This window comes from Puma concolor, chromosome D3, assembly GCF_028749965.1.
Source record: "Puma concolor isolate L17-30 chromosome D3, mPumCon1.1.hap2, whole genome shotgun sequence".
NCBI lineage: Eukaryota > Metazoa > Chordata > Mammalia > Carnivora > Felidae > Puma > Puma concolor.
In genome coordinates this window covers 8,735,190-8,747,917 of record NC_141678.1, presented here as the reverse complement: position 1 = coordinate 8,747,917, position 12,728 = coordinate 8,735,190, and the positions used below count along the sequence as shown (strand labels likewise).

Sequence of the window (12,728 nt, the reverse complement as noted above, 5' to 3'; positions counted from 1 at the left end):
GCTAACGAGGGGCAAAAACAGTTTTCAAGACCCAGGCCCATCTGACAGCAAAGCCTGGGCTCCGGCCCAGAGCCATCCATCTCCTTAACAGCTCCCCTGCCTCCCCACGGGGGAGGGGGAGCAGTGGGAATAGGAGAGACCACTCGCGCACAGGTACGGCCTTCCGCTTCCCCTTTACCTTCATGTGGGGCGCCTGGCTGATGAAGTGGATGGGTACCCAGTCCAGCACATCCTGGGCCCGGGAATTTCCAAAAGGGGCCACATAATCCGGGAAGCCATGGCCCTTCAGGAGGCTCTTCACTTTCTGCACTGCAAGCTGACACGTGATGGCTTTGGTCAGTCTCGTGGGAAGGAAGAAGAGGTTGATGCAATGAGGCTGTTGTTCATTCCAACAGTTTTCACCGGCTCAACAACACACGTGCCCTCTCCAGTTTATTTTTATTTTCTCACTCCAAACCCATCATTTGACAGAAGCCAAACTGTCTCTAACTCTGAGAAACCTCGGTTAGCTCTGTCCAAGCAGAGTTTCCATGGCCAAAAGTTTGGGAAATATTGCATGCCCACATCCCTCCTGAAGCACACTGGCATATTAGAGGCTCTCCTTACAGTAAGGAATCATGTTTTTAAATTTAGTTTGGTGTTGCTCAAACATATTGATTGGACCACAGACATACCCCTACTGACTCTTGTGGAAATGTAGTCCCTGAAACTCCCTCAGAGAAATACTGGTCTAAAGTGATCAGAACCAATAATGGAAATGGAATGTGTTGGTCTAACCAAAACAATGCTATAATTACCCTGAGGGGAGGTAGGGATGGGAAGTGTAGGGTAGGAGAAGAAAGGGGTAAGAGCCAAATCTTGGTCTTCCATAGTGGGGACTCAATAATTCATAAGACCAAAATATCAAGAAGCAGCATTACATAAAGGTTATTCACAGATTTGGGAGTAAGTTTCCAAAAGCTCAGCTATAGGAACTTCAAGAGATTGCCTGCAGAGGGGGGAAATGAGGGTAGGCCATGCGGAGCTGACCTTTTACGTTATATGTATGTTTGATGTTAACACGGTAAAAACAGAGATCACATGCAGGCTTCCTCTCAATGGGCTTGTTGCACTATGTAAATTAAATTTCAGAAATACAGAAAGGACTTTCAGGGACAGCTTTTTTTGTTTTTTTGTTTTTTTTGTTGTGAACGCAGATGCTATGTATGCAACCTTAAAACCAAATCTCCAAAAGCCTTGAGATTTTTACTCTGCCACATCTGATAAGAAAAATGATCTAAACAATTTTCCTTTGAATCATGACAAATGGTGTATGGCTGTGAAAACTAAAATTAGAAAACAAAGGTACTGTCACTAGTGCCAACAGGTCACACTGTGGCTTTCACATGCGCTTGCAGGCTGATGGGGAGGTTCGACTGAGATGGGGGAAGAGTAGGAATGTCTTGTTTTCTGATCAACACAAGTTTGATCAACACAAGAGAAACAAGTTTCTCTCTTACCTTAGCTTACAGCCAGATTGCATATCATAACCAAATAACACTGGGGTCCGGATCCCCTCGAGTGCTAAGCAGTCTTTCTCCGCTGTGCTTCGAAGAATAGTAAGTTGTCCATATCTGTTCATGGTCTGAATAATCCCAGATATTCACAGAAAGTTAAGGGACAATCACCCAGTACAAACGCAGTCCGATTTTCAGGAGACAGTGACACATGTGTGACATGAAGTGAAACCCAAATATCCCTTCTCTAGGCATCTGCAATTTTGACAGTTATTTCCTGGGACAGAGCAAAAAACGGTTCTATTCTCCTTGATTAGGAGATCCTCAGAAAGAAAATCCTCAGAAACCGTTCCTCCTTTAAAATATTTCCAATTTTTCAAAATCACTAAATGTGTTTAAGAGTCTCTGTTTAAGTATGCAATTAAATATATCTAAAAGTCTGTCAACTTTTCTGTCTTAAGATTTTCGCTATAAAACACGTTTTCCAGGGTCACGCTGTTTCACCCCCAACCACCCCACGTACCTCACATGCTCTGCGGCCAGACCCACCACCCACCAGAGCCAACCAGAGAAGTCCTGGCCAGAACTAGTCTCCAGCTCACAGGACTCTCAGCAATAAAGAGAAGAGCGACACACACAAGTGGACAGGGAAATCAACCTTGTCTACAGAACCAAAAAGGATATCCCTTCTGAGGCTGAAATCCAGCAGCTAATGGGAGCCCTACAACATAACCAGGGTTTCCACTGAGAGGAACCGGCTTTGTATTTTGCTGAAAGACAAAGAAGAAATGCCCCCAAATAATTCTTAATTTAATAAGGAAATAGGGTGAAAATAAAATGCTTTTCACAGTGAAATCTAGGATTTCCAACCAATAAAAGAATTCCTCCCCCCTACTCAGAACTATAAATATATCTGCTGAGTGTAGGAGTAGATCATTCTATAAAAGAACAAGCTCACATGGAAGAAAATCTTACTCCCAGAAAGGATAAGATACAAGGACTCTGCCTGATTTCCTCACAAATACATGCGACATAAACCCTTCGTTTAGTACAAATGGATAGATGGTAATACTTCTAAATTGGGATACCTTTTCCCCTAAGAAGTTATGGTTTCTTTTTATTTGCAATTAAATATGTGTACAAAATTGATCAAACCTACCTGAATGAAACGAATTTCAAACTTTTGCTCAAGTGGAAGCATTGCACTGCTCACTGTCCCCAGAAGGAGAGAGAGATCAGCTTTGGTTATTTCCCCTGCATCTGTATATGTGAGGCTGTACTTGACCTAAAAACAAAACGATACTCCAAATCCACCTGTTCCTGTTGCATTTCTGTAGCTGTATTAATAATTCAAAATACATATAGAAGGCAAGTCCTTTCCCATTTCTCTATTCATGGAAGCTTTTCTGTCCTGGCTCATCAGACTTCAGGACGAGTTGCCTCACCACCCCCAGCTGACAGCGTCATCTGAGCCTCTCTGTACCGAGTTACGTGTATTCCAAATCAGCAGGTTTGAGCAGATCGTGATCAGTCCATCTCCGCAGGGGAAATGTGGTAAAACAACAGCAACGACAACAAATTTTGGTATATTCTTGAAAGTCACTAGGTTTGTGGAGAAAAACCACACGTGATTCTTTCAGAGACCCTAAAGAAGCATCCTCTAATGACAGAGCATGAAGGCAAGCAGGAGGGCAAGCCAAGAAAACCAACACATCAGAATGGGCCAGAGCCCCCTCTGAAGGGCGTCCAGGTCCTCCCTCGGGGCCATGCAGCCTGGGTCTGCCACACAGACTCTGCTTTCAAAGCCAAGCTGGGCACCTACCTCAAGAACAACGTTAGTGCAGATTTTAACGTCCCCAGCCTCAACAAGAGTCTGGTTCAGTACATCTGTGTCCTCCAGTCGGGCTAGCGTTTTATTCAGAGACTCCATGAGGATGGACTGAACAGTGATAGGGATCTGCCAAGTAAAGGAGATGGCTCACTGAGGACACCGTCCAATAGAGATGAATCGGTTACAGTAACGAAAAACTGGAGACAAACTCCGCCGACAGACTGCCAAGCAGAGAAAAGCATGCCACACAACAGTATGCATATTATAGTTCCACACTTGCAAAAATACATTTGCTTATATGTAGATATATTTACACAGAAAATACTAGAGAAGGATATTACCAAATCTTTCAAAGTGGTTATCTCCGAAAATCTACGTTCACACAAAAACTTGTACACAAATGTTCACAGCAGCATTCCTAACAGCCAAAAACTGAAAACAGTGCAATGATCCATCAACTGATAAATGGAAAAATGTAGTATGGCCATACAAAAGAATATTATTCATCCATAAAATGGAATGAAGTGCTGATTCATTCCACAACATAGATGAATTTTGAAAACATGATGCTAAGTGAAAGAAGCCAGACACAAAAGGTCACATATTACATGATCCCATTTATCGGAAATGTCCAGAACAGGCAAATCCACAGTGACAGAAAGTAGATTAGTGGTTGCCTAGGGGTTGACGGAGAGGATTAGAGAAGAATGAGGAGTGCCTGCTAATGAGCACAGGGGTTCTTTCTGAGGTGATGAAAATGTTCTGGGTGGCTCAGTTGGTTGAACGTCTGACTTCAGCTCATGTCACGATCTCACATTTCGTTAGTTCAAGCTCCACTTCGGGCTTGCTGGAGCCTGCTTCGGATCCCGTCTCCTCTCTCTTTGCCCCTCCGCAACATGCGCGCGCACGCTCGCTCTCTCTCTCTCACTCTCAAAAATAAACACTTTAAATTAATTAAAAAATGTTCTGGAATTAGGTAGTGGTGATGGTTACACAACCTTGTGAATATACTAAAAACTGCACAAATCGCACACTTAAAAATGGTGAGTTTTATGGTATGTGAATTGTATCTCACATTCACCTATATTCACCTCCAGAGCACAGCTCCTACCAGTAAATGCACTCATTCTGTACACACGAGCACATTCTGCACAGAACAAAGCTCCCTATACCCCCACACCCTCCCTGAATACACCCTTGGCCCACTTCACACCCAACTTCTACACACACCCTTACACACACACACACACACACACACACACACACAGTGGTGGGATCATGGTAAGAGAAAACAGAGACAGATAAATCTTTCAAGCAGAATCAGGAAGCTCTGCTTAACCCAATGCTATTAAAGGACATTTTTCATGGGGCACCTGGGTACTCAGTCGGTGGAGTGTCCGACGCTTGACTTTGGTTCAGGTCATGATCTCACCATGTGTCGGTTCAAACCCCGTGTCAGGCTCTGGACGCTGACAGCATGGAACCTGCTTGGGATTCTCTCTCTCCCTCTCTCTCTGCCCCTCCCCTGCTTGCGTGCTCCTCTCTCTCTCCCTCCCTCAAAATAAATAACATTGTTTTAAAAAATAAAGGACATTTTTCATTTATGGCCACAGCCAGCAGAACAACAAGCAGCAAGCAATCCTTTAAATGGCTCAACCCTCTAGGGAGTTGGGCCTCTTCATACCATGTGACAAATCTGATGTTTGCTTTAAATGTCAGTACTCAGAAATCACTGTTTAGGAAGGAATCTAACTTGTATCTAGTTGTTTATATTGCTTTGAACTTTGCCCTCAATCATGTACCATGCTGTTTATAATTCAAAATTACTAGGTATTTAAGCTGTCATTTTACAGATAAATAAGCAGTTGTTACACATCTGCTCCCATGACCAAAAGGACTGTAACTGTCCTTATAAGTCAAACCTCTAGGAACATGACAGGGTTTGGAAGCAAAGACAAGCTGTCATGTGACAACAGTGGCAAAAGGGCACCACCAAGCACCACAACACCCTCTGCATAACAAGCCCACCAATCCACGTAAGACCTACATAGGGAGTCCCTTGCTATGAGTTAATGAACTCCTCAGTTTACATCCTCAAAAGACAACTCTGGATCTCTTTAGCTGAACCTACTGATCCCTGGTTCAGCACGAATCCTGGGTTCTAAGAACGCGCACACCCTTCCACACCAGCCTGTGATGGAGCCATTCCGGTGGTATACAGACGTAGTTGGCAAAAACCGAAGGGCCCAGGTTAGACAAGCTTCGGAAAGACTGGTCTGGCAACAGCCACTGGAATAGTCACAGAATGAAAATGGTGGGGCTACTCTGGTTTCCTGAATGTCCTATTCGGTCCTATCCCACCCCCAAGCTATACCCTGTGGCAAAGAACTAAAGCATACGTAACAGTGGAAATATAGTGCCGTAACTTAATCTTTCATTGATGGTTCAATAGATATTAACAACGATTCCAGGCAAGCCTAACGGGGAGCCTAGATCCAATTTTTATACTCCTGATCCTCTAACAAATCTTGGAAGTTGCTTTTTAAAAATCTTTATAAACAATCTCTGATATTAGTTGATATATTTGTCCTTTAGAGCACAAGCTTTGGTATCACACAAATCTGAGTTCTAAGTCCCAGTGCCACTTCCTGCCTGCATGGCCATAGGAGGCAGAGAAGGAATGTGTGTGAAGCTTGTAACTGGGAGCCTGGCACACAGTATAGCTTGTCCAGTGTTGTGGTTGAGAGTTAGGTCTTTGGAGATTCCTATCCCAGCTCTGCCACTTCCCCACTGGGCAGCCTTGAGCAAGCTAATTCAACTGCTCTGTAACTCATGTGCCAGGGAGTGACAACAGGCCCTACTCCCAGGACTGCCGAGACGAACAGACTAATGGACTTCAGACGTGCACAGGAATGAGAACAGTGTTCAGCACGCAGCACGCCCCTTCCCATAACACCCGTCATCCTCACACTAGGTCTTCCCTGCTTGATTGAACCAATCCCCTAGGCACTGATTCAATTAACACGTAACCCACTGAGTACCCAGTACATACTAGGCACCAGCTTACTACTATGGATATGTCATGAACAAGATGGACAGGATCTCTGTCCCCACAGACCGTTCACGTTTTGAATGGTAGAATCAAAGCACTTTGATTTGAGGTATTTGAAAGCTAGTCTATTGTATGGTTTTCAAACTGGGTTCTTGGGAGCCATAGGTTCCTCAGAAGGACTAAACAGGAGAGAGATGGAGAGGCCAGGCAGGTGGAGAGCTCTGGGCCCCACCCCTGCTCCAACCAGGGGCTTTGGATTCAATCCAACTTAACACAGTAGGGAGAGTTCTGCTAAAGATCACATTTGAAAAACTCTGAACAAGTTTGAAAACACCTTCACAGATGAGGAAATCCAGGCCTACACACAGAAGTGTGAAGTCCAAAATCACATGACTATTTCCTTTCAAATGTCTACCTCAAACACATTTGTGTCTAGAGACTTAACGAAATCAATTACAGTAGGTATCACTGTCCCAAGTGCTCCCTGGGCACCAGACACTGTGCAGAGTACCTATGTGCATTCTCCCACTCAAGCCTTACACCTTCTCTGGGGCACACACTTACCATCTGCTCAACAACTGGGGAGAGTGAGGCATATGTCATATGAGAAAATAATGGCGAAGTTGAATTTTGAACCAAGGTCAACCAATTCCATGAGCTTTGGTGGGAGACCATGACAAGGCCATCAACTTGGTCCTCCTTGGGAACTGTATTCACAGGCACAGGGTGCAGACCCAAAAATAAGGGGTAGATCCATGTTCCTTTGCTCTAACATACCCACGAGAAAACCTTGGCCTCCCGACCACAGCCTGACAGAGCCTCTGGAGTGGGGTCGGACAGAATCGACACCCATACCTCAACCCCTGAAGCTATACCAAGAGGGTTCAGCTCCTACACAAGTGTGGACATTCACAGGACCATTCACTGTTTCTACCTTCTACCCCAGACAGATGGACAGACAGCATCCTGGTAGCTAACCAGCTCTCCTGACAGGAGACCAAGAAGACCTAAAGGGATGCCTGGAAAGCACAGAAGCCAATGGGTGTGAACCCACTGTCAATAACATAGCTAAACCATTTAAATATGAAAAGGTGCAAACTATGAAAACAGGGGTTTTGAAAATTTTGTATTTTTCAAAATTTTACAAATTTTCAAAATCTGTAATTACAAAAAGGTCCTCTAATAAGGAGTTTCCCTATTTCATTTCTGTTTGCCTTTTGGCAAATGTTTTTGTTATTGGCAGTAAGGTACCCTTCTAATCATAAGTGTATTCATTTCAAAGGGCTCAGAAATAAGACCATATATTATAATCTATCTTACTTTCCACCAAGAAATACTCTTACCTCTGCCTTTGTTCTTAAACCAGGCACCTAAACAAAAAGAAACAACAAATTTTGTTAAGTACAATGGAAAGAAACATTTCTATTGCTTTTTCAGACCGCAGGTTAAAGGATATATTCAACTTACCACAGACTTCACAAAGAAGAAAACAGTTTCCTTAATCAAGACTTGCCACCTACATATTTTTATATCTATCTCCTAATCCAAAGGTAACTTTATGTCTTCCTTCTATATTCATTTCTTTTAGACTGGAAGCTTAATGGAACAGCCTGACAGAGCTGGTCTCTAGAAGCCTCCATGCTTCACTGTAATCTTTACGTACTTTCTACATGGTCACCGGTGACACAGTACTGTGGGGGAGATGTGGCTCCTATCCTCCTAGGTCACCCTCCTGCACCTGTCCTCACTGGAAAGCCACTGTCACTGGCCCAGGTGATTCCACAGCCTCCTAGCTGCTCTTCCTGCCGTTAGCCCAAACCACTCAATGGCGAGCTCCTGCGTCCCCAACACAGCAGAGTACTCTTCCAAAGGCCTCGACCTCCCTTCACTCTCCATCCCCGTCTCCCCCAACCTCACCTTTCATCATAAGACACCCTACCAGGCCAAAGGGAACTTAGGGGTGGGGGCTGAGTAGACCTGTTTGGGGAGGCCTGGGCTGAGAGCGCGGAGACTGCACGCTTGAGGGGCTACTTCCAGCACCACCATGAGAGGTCAAATACCTGCAAGAATTCAAAGATCTACATGGCTGACTTATGAGGAGAGGGGAAGAGGGAAAGGGATGGGAGAGGAAAAACTTAACCTTGGTTCTGAAAACTGCAGCCCAGATGAATACTGATGTCATGGACCACCCTCCTCCCTTCCCGTTCCCCCCAAAATAAGGAAATCAGGAGGTGAGGGTTCACAGCAATCATATGGTTTTTCATTATTGAAAATAACTTTTACCTCTCACAACCCTCCAAGCCATCCACCAAGTGGGCCAGTGGCCTCTCTTATTGACTCCCTTCCAGCTTTGGTCACTGCAACCAGAAAGAAGGGGCCTCGATAACACCGTGGCCTCTTCCCCTTCTCCAGCAACCCTATCTCCTCCCTGTCTTCTCCTGCTTATTTCATCAGTGAACCACAACGTGGATTTTCTATTCTCTTCCAGCCTGCTTCTCAGAGAGGTATCTTTTTGGTGCTAACGTGATTATTTCTGCCACAGACATTAAGATGTTTTTATAATTTCTAAAGTTTTCAGTTCTTAAAGTCTTTTTTTATGCAGGAGACAGACATTATCGGTTACCATGAAAATGAGCGAGAGCCCCCACCCCGCAAAAAAAAAAAAAAAAAAAAAAAAAAAAAAAAAAAAAACCACAATGACTAAAAGCAAAATATGAGCTATGTAAAAATAAAAATTACTTTAAGTGATTATTTCAATATCTTTGGTAACAGTATACTGAAGAACCAGAGAAGACAAATTTAAACTTGAATTATCAATCAGGTACTGAAATTTTTCTATACTTGTCATTATTTCAAAAGAGCGCAAAGAACATGAGGTGCCTGGGTGGCTCAGTTGGTTGGGCAGCCAACTTCAGCTCAGGTCATGATCTCACGGTTCGTGGGTTCGAGCCCCACATCGGGCTCTGTGCTGACACCTTGGAGCCTAGAGCCTGCTTCCGATTCTGTGTCTCCCCCTCTCTCTGCCCCTCCTCTGCTCACGCTCTGTGTCTGTCTCTCAATAATAAATATATGTTTAAAAAATTTTTATAAAAAAAAAAAGAGTGCAAAGAACAGAAAACAAACCTGATGAATAAGTTTCCCTTCAAAATAATTCTTACCCTCAAAATTTTAGGGCTGCTGTAATAAGCCATGCCCAGGGCTTCAATTTCTTCACACTGTGCCAAATTTATCCTTCTGGTGCACTTAACAGCTTGGTTCACCAGAAATGCTAGAAATCATAACGTTCCCAAGGGGGGAAAAAGAGAGAGAGAGAGAAGAAATTTTTCAACTGTCCAATGGTAACTAAAAACTTGTAATCTAAGTAAAATCGTAAAATAAGTTATAACACAGATATACAACATGCTTCAAATAGGGTTTAAGAAATTGTGTTTTGAATAGGTTATACATTCACACAATTCAAAAGGCACAAAAGGATATTGAGAGTCTCTCTCCAACCCTTGTCCCCTTCCCCCCATCCCCACCCCGGCCCAGCCACCACCAGAAACAACTGTTTGTCTCCAGAGACAATCAGCGTCAAGTTTGTTGTGTATCTCTCTGGAAATATTCTACGCAAATAAAAGCGTGGGTATATGTATTTTTAGTATTCCTTTCCCCTTTTAGAAACAAATATGTGCTATATATTCTGCCCTTCACTTTTTTTCACTGAACAATATATTTTGGAGTTCAGTCTAGCTCAGAATATGAAGAGATTTCTCCTTTTTTTTTAGGGATAATCAGTATTCTATCATAGATCCGCCACAATTTATTCAACCAGTTCCACATTAATGGATGCTTAAGTTATCTCTGGCTTTGCCATCACCAACAATGCTGCAATCTACAATTTTGCATGTGGGCCAGACATTCTGTAGGACCAACTCCTAGAAGCAGAACAGTGGGTCAAAGGGCATATTCACCTGCAATTTTGACACATACTGCTAAATTGCTCTTCACAGAGGCTGTACCAATTTGTGGTCCCACCAGGTATGTAAGATCAATGCCTGGAGATCAAGACTCTCCAGAGTCTTAAATTTCTTAAGCTTTGCCAATCCACTGGATGGAAATGGTATCTCAGTTTGGTTTTAATTTACACTGTTCCTATTGTGAGCAAGATTGAGCATCTTTTCAACAGAATCCACTTCCATTCCTGTACGAAATGATGTTCCATTCAGCCACATGTGACCATACACTACTCAGCTAGCTTCTTCACTGTGATGCTGCCTTAAGGATTGGAGAGCCATGTCTGCTGCCTCCCACTGCCAGGACGGTGACTCCACAGAGTCTATGATGCTCCTGAAAGGAGAAGCAGGATCCATGGGAAGCAGCTGCATGGGCTGCATCCCTGCTCTGCCACTGCCTGAGCGGGCCTGAGCAAGAAACTGAATGTTCCTCACTTTCCTCATGGAAGAACACATGGAAGCACTTAATACAATACCCAGCACAAAGTAAGTGTTTAATAAACATTAGCTATTGACAAACTTTAGCTCCAGTGAAGAAAGAACTTCCCCCAAGCTTGGCAGGGTTAAACAACGGTGGGCTGGTTTCGGGTAGTGAGTTCCCCATCACTACAAGTGCTCATGCAGTCACATGGTAGAAAAGATTTGGGCACTGGTTGGGAATCTAAACTGCATAACCTTTGAGACCTCTTTCAAAGATAGACTATTTCTAGTTATGAAGCCTGTTCCATTATGACTACTACAAATTTAAACTAAGAGCAAACTCTGTTTATAGAGAGAAAGAAAAAATTGCCCACTGTCTTACCTGCAGGGTTATCATCAGTGCAGAGAGATGACGTAAGGGGAGAGGGAAATCTCAAGAATGAATCTGAAGTCTGCAGACGAACCCCATACTATGAACAGACCAACCAATAGCTATTATGGTGCTATTAAAAGCATTCATTCAACACTTACTAGACACCTACTATGTGCCAGACAGAGTAACAGGCATCAGGAACACAGTGATGAACAAAAAACAGATATGGTCCCTGCCCACACGGAGCTTACACCCATGTGCCCCATCCCTTTCTTTTAAGGACGTATGTCTCTGTGTGTGAACATTATTGTATTTGCAGGGTTTTTGTTTTGTTTTTTTATTACAGAATTCCTCCAGAGAGGTATATAAGAAGTTGACATAGCATCTTCCAATGCAGACAGAAACTGGGTAGCCAGCAACGGAAGTGAGACAGGTAGTTATTTTTTATTAGCAATAATTATTTAATAACAGATACGGTATACATCAAAATCATAAAAATGATAGGCCTTCTTTCCCAAAACCAAACCATGTGAAACTTTTCCCCAATATTCAAATCAAAATTTGCAGCTATTGGGCATACAGCCAATTTTCTTGAATCTCGGTGCCAACAAGGATCTAGGGAAACAAGCCCTCTCCTTCACTGGACCTGGGAGTTTAAACTCCTATTATCTTTCTGGAGGGCAACCTGAGACAGAGGTTTTAAACTTCCATTCATTTTGCCCAAGTTAATCCAGTTATAGGAATGTATCCTAAGGATTTAATCAGACAAAGATATACATATCTATCAGAATGTTCCTTATGGATTATTTATGATAGCAAAAACCGGAAACAAATGTCTGTTAATAGTGGAATGGTTCAACAATAAATGATGATACATACACAGAGGGTATACTTTGTATCAGTAAACTGTAGCTCCGATAAGTTACTTTCCTAGACTGAAGTTTCTTTTTCTCATCGGTTAATGGGGACAAGACGCATTATTTCAGGGTTGTGTGAAGTAATGTCTGGAAAGCTTTGCACAGTGCCTGGCATGTGGAAAATGATCAAGAAATGGTAATTTTTATATTGATATGGGAAGATGCGTAAGATTTATCACTGAATAAAAAAGGAAGCTTACATAACAATGTAGATAACTACAAATCCTACTTCCATACAATACTATACATGTATACTTTTATAGATGCATTTAAAAATCAGGAATATATGCTGATCTATTAACAGTGATTTCCAATGTGCATTTTCATGGACACTATGGCCTTTCCATCATATGTACCTCGATGTTTTTACCTTTTAGAATTAGCACAGAATGTTTTTATATTTCTCTTTTAAGATGTTTCCAAAAAATCTGAAGTGTATTCAAAGTTAATGTATATTACATTGAAAAGTTTACTAATGGATAGTATATAAAATAGCACACATTTTTCTAAAATCTGTAAAACTAAATACAGCTTTGAGAAGTGGACCAGGCACACAACTAATCCACTCTGTGTCCCCAACAGCATGACTCACACGCTCTGCTGCGTCTTTTGAGGTGGAGAAGCACAAAGATTTCTGCAGAGAA

General features: G+C 42.7%; 1 protein-coding gene across 4 annotated transcripts in view; it reads right to left on the bottom strand.

Annotated features, from left to right (window-relative positions):
• TCTN1 (tectonic family member 1) overlaps positions 1-12,728 on the bottom strand; it is a 29,137-nt gene that overhangs the window by 4,104 nt on the left and 12,305 nt on the right. For 3 of the 4 annotated variants that reach the window (XM_025933352.2, XM_086681666.1, XM_086681667.1), the window contains exons 5-12: positions 11,177-11,264; positions 9,538-9,647; positions 7,723-7,749; positions 3,319-3,453; positions 2,656-2,781; positions 2,181-2,266; positions 1,500-1,640; positions 179-341 (exon numbers count right to left, since the gene is read on the bottom strand). In XM_025933352.2, coding sequence (XP_025789137.2) covers positions 179-341; positions 1,500-1,640; positions 2,181-2,266; positions 2,656-2,781; positions 3,319-3,453; positions 7,723-7,749; positions 9,538-9,647; positions 11,177-11,264 — 876 coding nt within the window. The remainder of the gene's footprint in view (positions 1-178; positions 342-1,499; positions 1,641-2,180; positions 2,267-2,655; positions 2,782-3,318; positions 3,454-7,722; positions 7,750-9,537; positions 9,648-11,176; positions 11,265-12,728) is intronic. The other variant, XM_086681668.1, reaches the window with a different exon arrangement.